At 37.7% G+C, this 13,874-nt stretch overlaps 1 protein-coding gene across 9 annotated transcripts in view; it reads right to left on the bottom strand.

The window, feature by feature from the left end:
• FIP1L1 (factor interacting with PAPOLA and CPSF1) overlaps positions 1-13,874 on the bottom strand; it is a 74,060-nt gene that overhangs the window by 46,700 nt on the left and 13,486 nt on the right. For 3 of the 9 annotated variants that reach the window (XM_054029110.1, XM_054029109.1, XM_054029108.1), the window contains exons 6-11: positions 12,964-13,071; positions 11,853-11,983; positions 11,495-11,563; positions 7,919-8,028; positions 7,125-7,262; positions 5,240-5,347 (exon numbers count right to left, since the gene is read on the bottom strand). In XM_054029110.1, the coding sequence (XP_053885085.1) occupies positions 5,240-5,347; positions 7,125-7,262; positions 7,919-8,028; positions 11,495-11,563; positions 11,853-11,983; positions 12,964-13,071 (664 nt within the window). The remainder of the gene's footprint in view (positions 1-5,239; positions 5,348-7,124; positions 7,263-7,918; positions 8,029-11,494; positions 11,564-11,852; positions 11,984-12,963; positions 13,072-13,874) is intronic. The other 6 variants (XM_054029115.1, XM_054029116.1, XM_054029112.1 and 3 more) reach the window with 5 other exon arrangements.

Here is a 13,874-nt window from a genome sequence, read left to right as displayed (position 1 = left end):
AAGGGTGACTCCAGTTATGGGGTCACCGTGAGATCACTTGGTACTGACAATCTGGGCTAGAAACATCTGCACCATGGAGGTCAACATCAGAGTCATGGGCATCGAGGTTATCAGTACCAAGTGTACTGTGCTGACATTGGTACCAAGTCAGTAGTACTGGGAGGAGTATGAACCTTGGATCAAAGATGGTACCACAGATTCTTAGTGACCAGCCAACATACTTGGATCCATCAGACTTGGATCTAGCCTGTGAACTCTTTTCTAGTGAAGGGCAAGAGCCAATAAAGAGGCATGATGGGCCTTTTGCCTCATTTTACTAAGCACCAGAGAAGATGACCTATGCCTACACTTGTCCTTGCAGTGATGCTCCTTCCTATCCCTTTCTGATGACTGGGTAGAGGAAGTCTTGTCTGCTCTTCAATACTCAGTAGTCAAAGAGTTCAAGCTCTTCAATTGAAAAATGAGTCCAGGAGCTCACAGCAGAGCCACTGCTCACAGGAGCACTAGCTGAAAGTTCAGGCTTCAAGGGTTCCTTTTCTCAGACTTTGAAGAAGCTCTTCATTGAGCACTCCAGCAGAAAGAGCCCAAGGCAGGCCTCGCTTGCTTTCTGTGTCCTCTTGGAGAAGGAGCACCAGATTAAGCTTGTCAGAGACATGCCCCTTGCCAAGGCACAAGAGGCACCTAGAGTGCGCCCATCACTGAGCAGGAGAGCAACCTCACAAAGAGGGACAAATTTTAAAACCTGGAGACTTTAATTCAGTTATAGTGTCTTGAGTTCCAGTACTGGGGATATGTCCTAATCTACTAGGAAAGAGTTTGGTTTTGTTTTTTTGCCAATGGGCATAAATACAACTAAACTACTACTAACTAGCCTAATGAGACCAAGATATAAGTGTACGCTAAAAGGGTTCTGTCTTGCTGCCATGGGCAGTAAGAAGGAATTGAAGGACAATTTTGCTTGCTCCACCCTTTATGCCCCAAAGGCACGTAGGGTGCAGGCACTGCCCCAAAGGATCCTGCGTGCCAGAAAGAATCTAGTCTTGCAGACACGGGGCACATGCACACCAGAAGTATTATCTACATGGACAGTCACCTTCAGCCCCCAACTAAAACTTCTCCAGCGCATCATCAAGGATCTACAACCTATCTTGAAGGATGATCCCTCACTCGACAGGCCAGTCCTCGCTTACAGACAGCCCCCCCAACCTGAAGCAAATACTCACCAGCAACCACACAACAAAAACACTAACCCAAGAACCTATCCTTGCAACAAAAGCTGTTGCCAACTCTGTCCACATATCTATTCAGGGGACACCATCATAGGACCTAATCACATCAGCCACACTACCAGAGGCTCATTCACCTGCACATCTACCAATGTGATATATACCATCATGTGCCAGGAAAGTCCCTCTGCCATGCACATTGGCCAAACCGGACACTCTTTACGCAAAAGAGTAAATGGACGCAAATCAGACATCAAGAATTAGAACATTCAAAAACCAGTCGGAGAACACTTCAACCTCCCTGGTCACTCAATTACAGACCTCAAAGTTGCAATACTTCAACAACAACAACAACAACAAAAGACTCCAATGAGAAATTGCAGAATTGGAATTAATTTGCAAACTGGACACCATTAAATTAGGTTTGAATAAAGACTGGGATTGGATGGGTCATTACACAAAGTAAAAACTATTTCCCCATGCTAATTTTTTCCCCTGTTACTTCACACCTTCTTGTCAACTGTTGGAAACGGGCCATTCTGATTATCACTATAAAAGTTTTTTTCCCCTCCTGCTGATAATAGCCCACCTTAATTGATTACTCTCGTTATAGTTGGTATGGCAACATCCATTTTTTCATGTTCTCTGTGTATATATATCTTCCGACTGTATTTTCCACTGCATGCATCCGATGAAGTGGGTTTTAGCCCAAGAAAGCTTTTGCTCAAATAAATTTGTTAGTCTCTAAGGTGCCACAAGTATTCCTCGTTCTTTTTGCTGATACAAACCAACACGGCTACCACTCTGAAACTTGAAAAAGAATGATGTTCCAGCAATAAACAGTGAATGGCTCCATTTTAAGCAGAGAATGGTTAGTTATAAACCATTCAAATTACACTATCCCTATTCTCCAAGGAAATCTAGTTCAAAGAGTGATTCTCTTATATGGCATGCTGAACTTGTTTAGGTTTTAAGAAAAAATAGAAATGCAACTCTTAAGAAATTTCAAGCTGCTATAAACCGCTTCATACCTTCGCCAGAAATAAGACTATGAACAATGAAATGTGGTTTAACAGAAACTCAAACTTTTTCCAAATGTATAAACTAATAAAATCTGAAAGATACCAATTATTGACTAGGCTACTCAATATCAACTGTACATTTATATTTTGCTCTTCATCTTCATAGTGCTTTAGAAACCATTAACTAATAAAATAATGCTTTTCTTTGTTTCTTCTTATCTTACCTCCATAAGTACATTTTGTTACCCTGTATCTCCTTACAAGGACCAGGGATTTGTTGAGACAGTTTTACTTGCTGTTAATTGTTGGGCACAAGTAAGCAAACAAATGTAACAAAGTAATCCAGGTTCAATTCTGTACAACATTTATTGAACAGACATACTTCAAATCTAGTTGATATTTCACCCTTTAATCTTGCAATGCTAATTCAGGGAATTTGAGGTATTTACCTATTTAATTAGGAACAAGCACAGATCAATGTTCTATGGCACTTACAGTGCTTTTTCTCTGAACCATGCAGAACATGACTGTCAAAGTGACAAGTCATTTTTCCCCTAATAGAAATATCCATTAGAAACATAAAATAATAAAATTAACAGAGCAGACAAGGGATAAAACAACATAAGAATACTACCAAAAAAGTAATGGAGAGTTAGTTACACTATATATTACTAAAAATGTGCTATATCACTTACAATCTAGATGCAAGAAATGTCACACTTCAATGTTCAAGTTCATACCTAGACTGTTTGAAACATACCATTTTTATAAATGTTCCACTATGACCTGTGAGAACAGAATAGTCTACAAAGACCTAAAGCTTTTGTGAGCTGGCTGTTAAGCTAGTCTGAAATATATTTCATAAATGATGAATCTGTTCACAATCTAGCTATCAATATGTTCAAAGAGGTTCCCTTCATTGCTTTATATTTGCTGTAAGTAGTGCAGGTGTTTTTTTAATTAATATGATGTGTAAAACATCATAGTTTCCCTATTCAATTTTATATTGGTGCCTGACCCAATGCAGAGAGCTGTAAAAGGGTATGATAGGGTGCTGAGTGAGAAGCACTTAATCAACCCCTGCCACTCCAGCCCCAATGAAGGGGAATGGATTGGGGCTGGCTGGATAGCCCTGTGTCTGCCTAGTAACGGGCAGCACCTGCCAGCCTCATTAGCCAGGGCTATAAAGGTTCGGCGGAAGAGGTAGGCCAGGCACAGAGGGAGTTGGGAGCCTTGGTCTGTTGCTGGCCAGGCCTGCACTTGGCAAAGCTGTCTGCCAAACCTATGCATAGGTGGAAAGTGATGGTGGAAAACAACTGTAAATAAAGAACACTGGTGTTGCGTCAAGCTGATGCATTCCTGACTGAAGAGGGCAACAGGGTTCAAAACCAGAGGGGTCCAGGGTGCACCTTGTTACAAGGGGCTGCTACAGAACTGAGCAGGAAAGGTAAAACAATAACAGATATAATTTAGCTTTAGGTACACGCCTTCAAAGCAGCTAAGCGCACAATTGCTGGACTATCAACTGAAGGAGCAGTTACCTAGCTGGCTCCATCCAGGCTAGAACTTTTCACTTTCTATCACTGAGATCAAAAGACTGTGACCAGTTAAAAAAGTGCTGCTGGCAGGAAATGAAGACATTTTTGGGGTGAGCTGGTCTTGGGTGCTGTCAGTGGGGGGAAAAATAAGCTGACAGGGGGATGCATTCAGAGACAAAGGGAAAAGGCTACAAGCAGTGTAGGCTGGTTTTCCCAACTCAGAGATAGGGAAATAAGCCAGACCCACCTGAGCTGTGGGTAGAGAGATTAAGCTTAGGCAAGGGAATATATATGTAAGGCCTCTTATTTTATATCTACTGATCTAAGTACTGTGTACCCTTTGGGCAAAATAAATCATGTTTTGTTTTGAAGAAGCTGATTCTATCTCATTGCAAGCGTACACTGTCACAGGCTCCTAAAGAGAAACCTTGTGGGGTCATACCCCAGTAGGACCTGCCACATTAGTTAGGTTGATACCCAAGGGATCCTGGTGTGACAGTGGGCAAACTATGGAATTCCACCCTAGAAATGGTAAAGACCAAAGGCCTGACACCTCTAGGTGGTGCTCTCACAAAGACTCCAAAGAACAGACAGAGGTACAGTTAGCCCAGTGACAGAACAAGACTCATCCTGTAATTATCTGTCTCTGTAAAGCTGCTAAAATTTCTAACTAAATACTGTGTTATTTAGACATCTATTAGATGACTTCCATAATGTTCTAGTTCTTTCAGAAGTACATATTGTTATTATTCAATAATCTTTAACCTTCTACATGATTATATTTATACTGCAGTTTCTAAATAAACCTTGTAAGTGAGCTACAAATAGATGAGATATCACTAAAGATATTCAATCAAATGGAAGTCTTCCATTATACTGGAGTATTCATATGATGTACATTCATGATCCCCCCGCCACCAAAATCTATTACCACCTGGCTAAAATTGCTTCTTAGCTTTTTAGTAGCCAATGATAGTTCTGTTTGTATCATTTGAACAACAGTTTCCATGCTGCTGGCTGACCACTATTATTGATTTACATACTAGAGGAAAAACTATTTGGGTAGTAGGGTTTTCTAGCTGATAAGCCATTGAATGGAAGCAATTAATAGGCTCTAAATTCAAACACTAGAGAAAAAAATATTTTTAAAATGAAATGCTTTTCAATTTTTGCTTCACACACATGTATTATGTGGTCAGACCACCATCTGTTTTCAGACTCCCAAATAAGGGGAAATATGTGCTGCAATATCTAGGCACAAGAGTATATCCAGGAAACCACATGGCAGCCCTGACTAGGTAGATTTCCAAAAATCTGTCTAAGGGGGACAATGTCCCACCAATGACACACAAAAAAATAAAAATAAAAAAATAAAAATGGGGAGACGGAGGGGAAAGGGAGGGATTAAAATGTTAAATAAGGATTGTGCCCTAATTTTTTTTGTTTTTCTTACCTTAATTCAGGTGATTCGGCCCTCCCATATCGCTCCTGCCACTTCCCGATGCCTGAACTGGCTTTTCTGGAAGCAGTGCTTGTCTGTGACTGAGAAGAGGTGCTGTTTCTGGTGAGATAAATTTTCTAGGTCTTTCTTTTCTTGTGTGTCTACCTTTTCTGTTCTTTGAGCTCCTCTTCTCTTCCCTACTCCCATTTCCACTGTCATTCTTCCACTCCCTCCACCCAGCATATCAGCTAGCAGGAGTTCTTATGTGAGACAAGAAGCTTTACTAGCAAATTTACAAACAACACTACTGCTGGCACCTCATACTACACTGGGAATTTTTAACAAGTAACATCAGCCTGGGATTGCAGTGCAATCCTACCACCTGAAATAATCTGTACCTAGTTAAAATTCTCTTATTTTAAGGGATAAGAACATCTAAAATAGTTTTCCAAGTTTTTTCATTAACCCACTAATTTGCAATAAAAAAAGTCAGAGTAACCTTCCCTCACATACAAACAGGGTGCAGGGAGGGTGGTGGTGATGATGAGCTTTGTACCGCTGTTACTGTATTCTACCAAAAATGTTTTAAGTAGAAGCATGCATTGCAAATAATCCAAAACTAAGCTGTTTATAATAATTTATAAATATTTTTCTTTCAAAGTCTCATCTGACCACTTATAAGAAACATTGTTTTTGGCATGGCAACTTATAACTCAGTGTATCCTAAAATAGCAGACATCAAATACTAAAAAAAGTCAGCTTTGCCATTATAAGGACATGCAATTACAATGATTTAAACAAAGTTTATATGTAATACAGACACACAACATACACACCTATTCTAAACATGTACTGATGGGGAAGGATGGATAGAAATATAAATGCTGGCACGCTGATTTGTGCTCTCTGTTGCCATGCAAGGGCACCAGGTTTGATTTCCAATCTCTACTCCCAAAGATATCAAAAGTTGGGGAGTAAACTTGTCTCTTTAAGAAAAGGAGTGCACCTCCAATTGCTCAAGAATAACTCCTCTAATTAATAAACCATGTTTACTGATGTTAGTACCACTGGAAAATCAGAATATGGTAGCTGCAAGCTGAGACTCAAAGATAAGGGATGTGAGGGGAAATGAAAGTAGGCAGGGGAACACTAGGAAAGGGAAGAGGCATGGCATGAAATTTTAATTCCATCTGCAGCATGTCACAGGGATTTTCCTTACAAAGTAACAAATTCAATCTCAATACACACACATACAGTGCTTAAACTAAAACTGCACACTCATATAATATGCAATCCATATCTATACTACCAACATTTCCCACATATTTTAAGCTGAATGGATATATATTTTAAAAAGTCTAATTTAGTAGCAATTCATTAACACTATCTAAAGTATTTAAAATACCAATGCAATAATGGGCTGCCAAGGTATCATATCATGGAACAACAATGGTACTCTGCACAGTTCTAAAGCAATCACACCTGGAATACTGTGTTCAGTCTGGGAATCTCATTATCAGTAGAGACAAGCTACAGGTAATTCAGATAAGAGAAATAAAAATTGTCAGGGGGCTGGAAGAATATAGAAACGAGGAAAGTTTATTTATCCAAGAAACAGTATAACTTTTAAAGGTTGGTGGAGAGACTTGAAAATAACCTATCAACATCTCAACAGTGTAAGCCCCAAGCACAGCGAAGAACTATTTAGTTTAGTACAATGGAGTATAACTCAGAGCAACAGGAGGGGAACATTTTGGCTGAATATCAAGCAAGGATTTCTTTACAGAGAGATGTATTTGCCTGTTAAACAGCCTTTCAAAAATGTGATAGAAGCCCCCTTTTTTGGGATATTTAAAATTACTCCTGACATAGTACTAAAAAATGAATAGCAAAAAACCTTGAATTGGGGAAGAGTGGGACTGGATGATTCAATACATTTCCACTGCCATCATCTGTAACGTCTACGATACTATGATAAAATGCCTTCAGGTTTTTTGAGTTGCCAGCAGAATTGCTCTTCAGGACCATTTGATAACTAGAACAAAGTAGAGTCATGAACTCCAAAGACAGCCAAGTTCATAATCACAAACACAGTAAAGCTTAGAGTTGAAGGGAGAAGGACACAAGTAGTACATATTAAAGCCAGGGAGGTGTGGAACAATACTACAGTAATGAAGTTATTTCCTCCACTTTTAAGAAAAGTATGCTAAATGTCAACCAAGTGCAAGAAAGCAAGAGATACCTTGCAGGGTGGGGACTAGATGCCAGGAGCCCCGAGTTGTTTTTATTCTAGCTTTCCAACTCTAAATTTTGTTTATTTCGGAAAAATGTGTGTGTTAGTGCCAATACTGCAGTGTAGACAAGAGACATTTTGGTGGCTACTTTGGGAGCCAAATTAACTATGTAGAAAATACTATATGAGATACCAACATTGGGATTTTCATTGCTGTCCTGTTGGGTCCTATCACTTTTTCCTGGTCTGTCATCCTACCATTTCTTTTAGGAACATCACAGGAGTCGCATTGCACGCACAAACAGAAATGCTTCACTCGGAACTGGTGAAACTGAGTAAGATCATGCTTCCTTGCATATTTTTAACTAGTCAAAAAAAATTTATTTTTACAACAGATCAAAACCTTTAAAAAGAAAAAACCTTACAACAAGTTATGAAATTATGACTGTCCAACTGACCTGTTTGTCGGGATTACTGATTTGAATAGTGGGGGAGGAGATGTAAACTCAGCTTTGGTCAATTGCACTGCCACCTCCTTCTCCATATTTCCAGTTCTGCCCTGCTGTACCTTCAAAATAATGTTTTCCTCATTAGCTCAGCCTCAGAAATTTAACAGTACCATCACTCGATACAACAATACACACTGGAAAGACAGACCACATGATTCACAACTTCAATAATATTAAAACTATTATTCTTGCACAGTTAATAAAAATCCCACATTTTACAAGGAAGTATTACTTGCAAGAAATTGTTTTTGACATTAAAAAAGGAAACTAAAGAGCTTCACATTTATCAATGAACATAAAATTTATAACTTTTTTAAGGTATATGACCAAGGACAATAAAATCTGGGTTAAATTAGTCTTCCTGCAGACTCTTATTTTGTAAAACAACATTTAGATTTAAAATATCGAAGTTATTTTCAAAGACACTCATCAAGAAAACCAATGGAATGTAAAGTCTTCACATCAAAAACAAACTGCAAAACACAGTGAAAACATTATCCATGTAATGAGACAGTAACTACAGCCTAATTAATTACTTCACTGTTGAAAGTCATACCAAGAATATTCAATTCATGTACTTTAACCATGCAGCTACTGGCATTTACAGTTTAGTAAGAAATATTAGAAATGTAGAAACATTTGTAAAGTACTGCAAGATTTTGTAGGATTTCTCTCTTCTTAAGTACTTCTGATGCAAATACCTATAATACCTATTTTTCCCCACCGATTTTTCAGCTGACAGTGGCACAGTATATAAGCAAAATATCCTAAAGATTTTGTTAGGGAAATATGTGAGCACTATGAAAGAAACAGAAGCAGCAGCGATTCAGTAGTGGAATGGACATGCTAACTGGTGCTGGCAACACACATATAGCACCTCTTCAGAGACTCTCTTTGGAAAAGCAGTAGCAAAAGTAGAATTAGGAGCCAGAAAAAAACCTAAGACTTTTCTAAGTATACTGTATGAGATATGCATTAGCCAATAAGTAGATCAAGAACCAAAATTTTAAAAGCAGAATGAGAAACATAACAAAAAGTCTTTCCTATGGTTTTTTAAACAATACACACAATTTTCCAGTCCTTAACATCTGTAAAATAATTTCCATTTATTAACAACATTTATTGGATGATTGTTTAGATACCAATATCTCAAAATATTATATGGGAATTTAGCTAAATCATGGTATACTTCCATATAGGCTCTGATCTTGTAACTTTTCACATGACAATGGACTGCAGAGCCTTTGCACGTCCCCAATGCCTTAAACAGAGCTCCACACAGGCACAGTAGTCCAATCTTAGAAGGCAAATAGTCTAACGCAAGGATTATGTCTTCCTTTACACATTTATGTACAAAACCTCAGAGATTTTCAGCGCTTAAGTAATTAGTAGTGACAATAAACAATCTTGGATTCTTTAACCTCACAGGATATCAGCTTAAAGAGAAATCATTGTGGAGCTATTTCCGTATAGTAAAGTAATTTTGTATTCAACATTTTGTTGCCATGGTCACACTGGATTTTACACAAATACTTTAACATTAGAAAATTTCTAATCAAACATGCAAAAGAGTGGCATAATTGTTGAAGTTTTCAGCCAGAATATGTATGTTGCTGTAGCTCACCGACCTTCCTTTTAACCAGAAATAAAAAAGCATAATAGCTAGAAAAACTGAATTAATAACGAATTATTACAGACTCTTCAGGTGAAGGATAAAATCCCTAAAGATTTCTACTGGCCCATCGATTCTGAAAAATGCGAAAATACTGCAAGCTTTAATTTTGTTAATTACTTCAGGGCTAGTCTAAACCTACAATATGAAGGCAAATAATATGGCTTTTATAGTTTCAATGGAGAATGAAAAATGTTAACAAAATGATAAAATAAGCCTGTTCTTCATTACCCTGTTCAGCTTACTCTATTTTCTCATCATAACCAAACATATGCCCTTTTATGTTTAGACCCTTCAAATGATCAGCCATAGAATGCTATTTCAATAACTAAAACCAAACATTTACAAAATTGTTTTGTCACATTCTAATTGTAATCGAAGCTCAAATACGAAGTCTGGAGTGGTTATGAACAAACTATATTCAAATAAAAGCTATTATCTTAAGTAATTCATTCATGGTTCCATTATGGGGAAATTAACAAGATTAATATTAAATGACAGATTCTGTACACCCAGACAGAAGTTATATTCTTCAAAGAAAAAGTGTCTTTGTCTTCAGACATCTATAGGAGATATGTACATATCCTCCTCTTTACGTGCCTTTTCTGGGAAATGGAAAGACACGCATGGCAAACAATCTGTTGTGTTTAGATGATGAAAATACTTACCTAAACAGTGACAGATCACTAGCTCTTGCCCCCAGGCTTTCTATTAGAGCTTCAAAACTCAATCCTCAGACTCAAGTGAGGCAGCCTCTGAGTCAGACCACTTAAATATCCCCCTACCAGGGCAAGCAGCAGGTCCAGAAGAGAGTCTGACCTTGTAATGGTTAGCTGCAATGGGAGACCACACTCCTTGCATTTCCTGAACTCTGCCATGGTGAACATGGAGGAAAGAAAAGCTACAGAAGCTACTGTAAAGAATATCCTCACTGAGATAGAGAAGAAAACTAGTGGACAATACATCAACGTAGGAGTGAGAAATGGCGCCCCCAAACAAAAAAAACCTACCCTGACTACAATTGCTGTTTCTGTTACTGTAGCATGGAATAGAGAAACAGCAGTGATCTGTTCTGAACTGGTTTTAATGAAGTTCAAGAATGAAATACTTCACACACATTATAACTCAACAACCAAAATAAAATGACTTTAGTATTTCAACTGAATCTACAGACTTATTTATATTAAAAGCCGTTTTAATATAAATTGAATTATTAAAAAGTGACTAAAAAAAAAGAGAAAACTGAAGTCAATGCTTCATGCCAGTCTACTGAAAATAAAAACAGGTAGCTAGGCTGTTTTTCTGTTAAAATACTGATATTTTCTTATTGCAGTTTGTCCTCATTTAGACAAATATCAGATGGAAAATAAAGCAGAGTACATCTAACTCACATCAGACAAGAGAAGAACTTAAAAGAAAAGACGTCTTCACATTTCGGACTCATCAAGGATGAAGGGTACAAAACAAAGTAAAATAACTACAAGGCTGTGGAGTAAAATATCACGCCATAATCTCAAAAGCCTCTCCAGAACCTCTGCAGGAATTCTTTAACCTGCATCAACAAATGCACTATAACTAAAAAAATAAAACCACCACATAAAGCAAGTATAGTTTCACTTAGCAGTTGTTAGTGCACTAGGCCATTAACTCACATGCTTGCAGCAGTGATGACAAAAACAATTTTTTTTTTAATTCAGCAAGTTTGTGAGATACACTGAAAGTCACTGATGTAAGATGAGAGCTTAGAAAAATAGCTATGTCCACTTCAATCTTGCCTCTATCACTTGGGAGTGGTATGGGAAGCAATACTCAACAAAAATGAGAGCAACCAAGGAAAGTTTACTAAAATTCACCTTAAAAAGATTGTATCTGCCATCTTGAACCTCTGCACCTGGTGTTACTTCCATAGAATTGTCTTCGGCCTAAGTTAAATAACACATTGCCCATTAAGATACCACACAACTTTGAATTGATGGGCTACATCATGACTAACACATGGTCACAGCCTAGCAGTGCCACTATCCGCACAATGAAACAATAGAGAAAGATTCTGGGTGGCGGGAAAGGAAAGATAAGGTATGAACTTATTAACAATGATATTGTACCAGACAGAAGAGTGTTTCTAACACACAAACAGTGACACAGCACCATAACAGCTTAATGGGGGGGGGGTGTTTACATATTATGGAATACCACAAAAAAATTAATTACCATAATTTTATTTGTAGTTGAGGTAACTGGTAAAATTTCAAGTCCCATTCGTATCCTCTTTTGTTTTTCACAGTAAGCTTTCCAGGTATCTTCATTAAACCCATAATTGAAATAATCGGAAAGATCAGCACCTTCAAACAGAAAAGCACAAATTCTAAGAATTAAGCATTATAACTCATCTTTCCTTTTCTATTTCTGCTTTGTTTATAGCAACAGAAAGAAGCAGAAATCAGGGAAAAGTCCCAATGTTAAGAATTATAGATTTCTTACACCAAATAATATGTAACCTTCTACAGTTCAATATATTTGATGTCTATTCTGGTGATGCTATACATTCCAATTTTGCAGAGATCAGGCTTCAAATAATAATCAAAAAGTAATATGCCTCTTACATCTTTGTAAATACATCATTTTCATCTTTAAAGCAATTTACAAAATACTCCAATGAGCAGTTCAGAGGGATGAATGCAAATACTGGACAAATCTGGCTCTACCATATGTATGGGGAGAGGGGTAAGCAGAAAACAATGAACACGTGCAGAGACCCTAAGAGTCAGTCTTCTCCTCAAAGTCTGTGAGTGCCCCCTGCATGAATAAAATATATCAGAGAGTGGCTAGAGCCACGGGGCAACCATTCTATGTAGCTTTTTCTGCTAGTAATATTACTTTCTGCTTTATCTCTGGTAGCACATGCAGGCATGGAGCCAATGGCAACAACCCCAGAGAACTTTGGATTTTCCAGTCATGGATCTCTCAGGATGTCCATGAATTTAGCTGGCATATGCTATGCCCCCTTCTCACTTCCCATCCCTTCCCCACCCGTTGACAGGTGTTTGCAGTGAATACCCTGGAACTCCAGGTAGGTTAATACAGTCTCATCAAAGTAACTCGTCTCCCTTTACAGGTTTTTCAAGTAGGACTGGTTGATTTAGCTCATTAATTGTACAATTAAACATTAGTACAATTGTGTATATTACTTCCATTTGTAGGGCATTACCACTAAATTAATCTGCTATGGGTAAAAACTATCAAAAGTAATCTATTAAATATACCTATATTTCAACTGATGTGTACATTATTATGCAATAAGAATGTCATGCAGAAATATTACCTGGTTTTCGCCAAGGTTTATCCTCAAAAGAATCTAAATCGACTTCCAGCAGTGGAACACCATTAATACTTCCTGGTGCATCAAGATCCACTCCCTTGACTTTTGCACCTATAAAGAAAAATAACAAAAATCATAAAATCCCTTTTACAGAGATAAGTTAATAAATGCAACACTTTTCATGTGACTTTTCTAAAATTAAAATTTTATTTTTGACAAGTTATTCAGCACTAGAGTGCTAGGCATTTTACAGACAAGTAAGAAGAAAGCATCCTTACTCCAAAGAGCTTGTAATCTAAATGAAATAATTTTCTTTACTATCTTAAACACATTTTATCCTTCCAACTTACCTATAGTGAATTAATAGCAACTACATGGTCTGCAATTAATTTCTATAGACTTTAACTACTGTACATGCTCATAAAACAGTAGTTTTATACATGTGTTTGTTTTATCTGAAATTTCAATTAACATAATTGCTGTTTTGAGGACTGGTTTTAGAGGCATCACAGTTATTTCTTGTTTCTAATAAACTTAAGTGTATGACATGAAAAAAGTCCCTGTGAAACACAAATCCTCCTCTCAGGCAACCCCTGCCCCAAAACCAAAAGGTCAGGGTACAGACCATTTGAAGAGCCACATGCTGAAACCCTTCTACTGCAATCTGACCTGTGCTCTATGCATGCGCTCACAGAGCAGTCTCCAATTATGGCTTCTCTGTGCTCTGCCCTCGCCTTGAAGTGGCACCACACCTTTTCCACTGCACTTAGGACATCACGTGGCCCTTCCACATTCAAGAAGATATCATCCAAAGCTTTACATATAGTAGTATTTTATAACAAAATGCAAGCGTATATTGGATCTTAAATTATATATATATTTCTGCCATGTAATTTGACTCACTAATTTGAGCA

Source organism: Malaclemys terrapin, chromosome 5 (genome assembly GCF_027887155.1).
Source record: "Malaclemys terrapin pileata isolate rMalTer1 chromosome 5, rMalTer1.hap1, whole genome shotgun sequence".
Lineage (NCBI taxonomy): Eukaryota > Metazoa > Chordata > Testudines > Emydidae > Malaclemys > Malaclemys terrapin.
The sequence above is the reverse complement of the archived record's forward strand: the minus strand, read 5'-3'. Positions and strand labels throughout refer to the sequence as shown.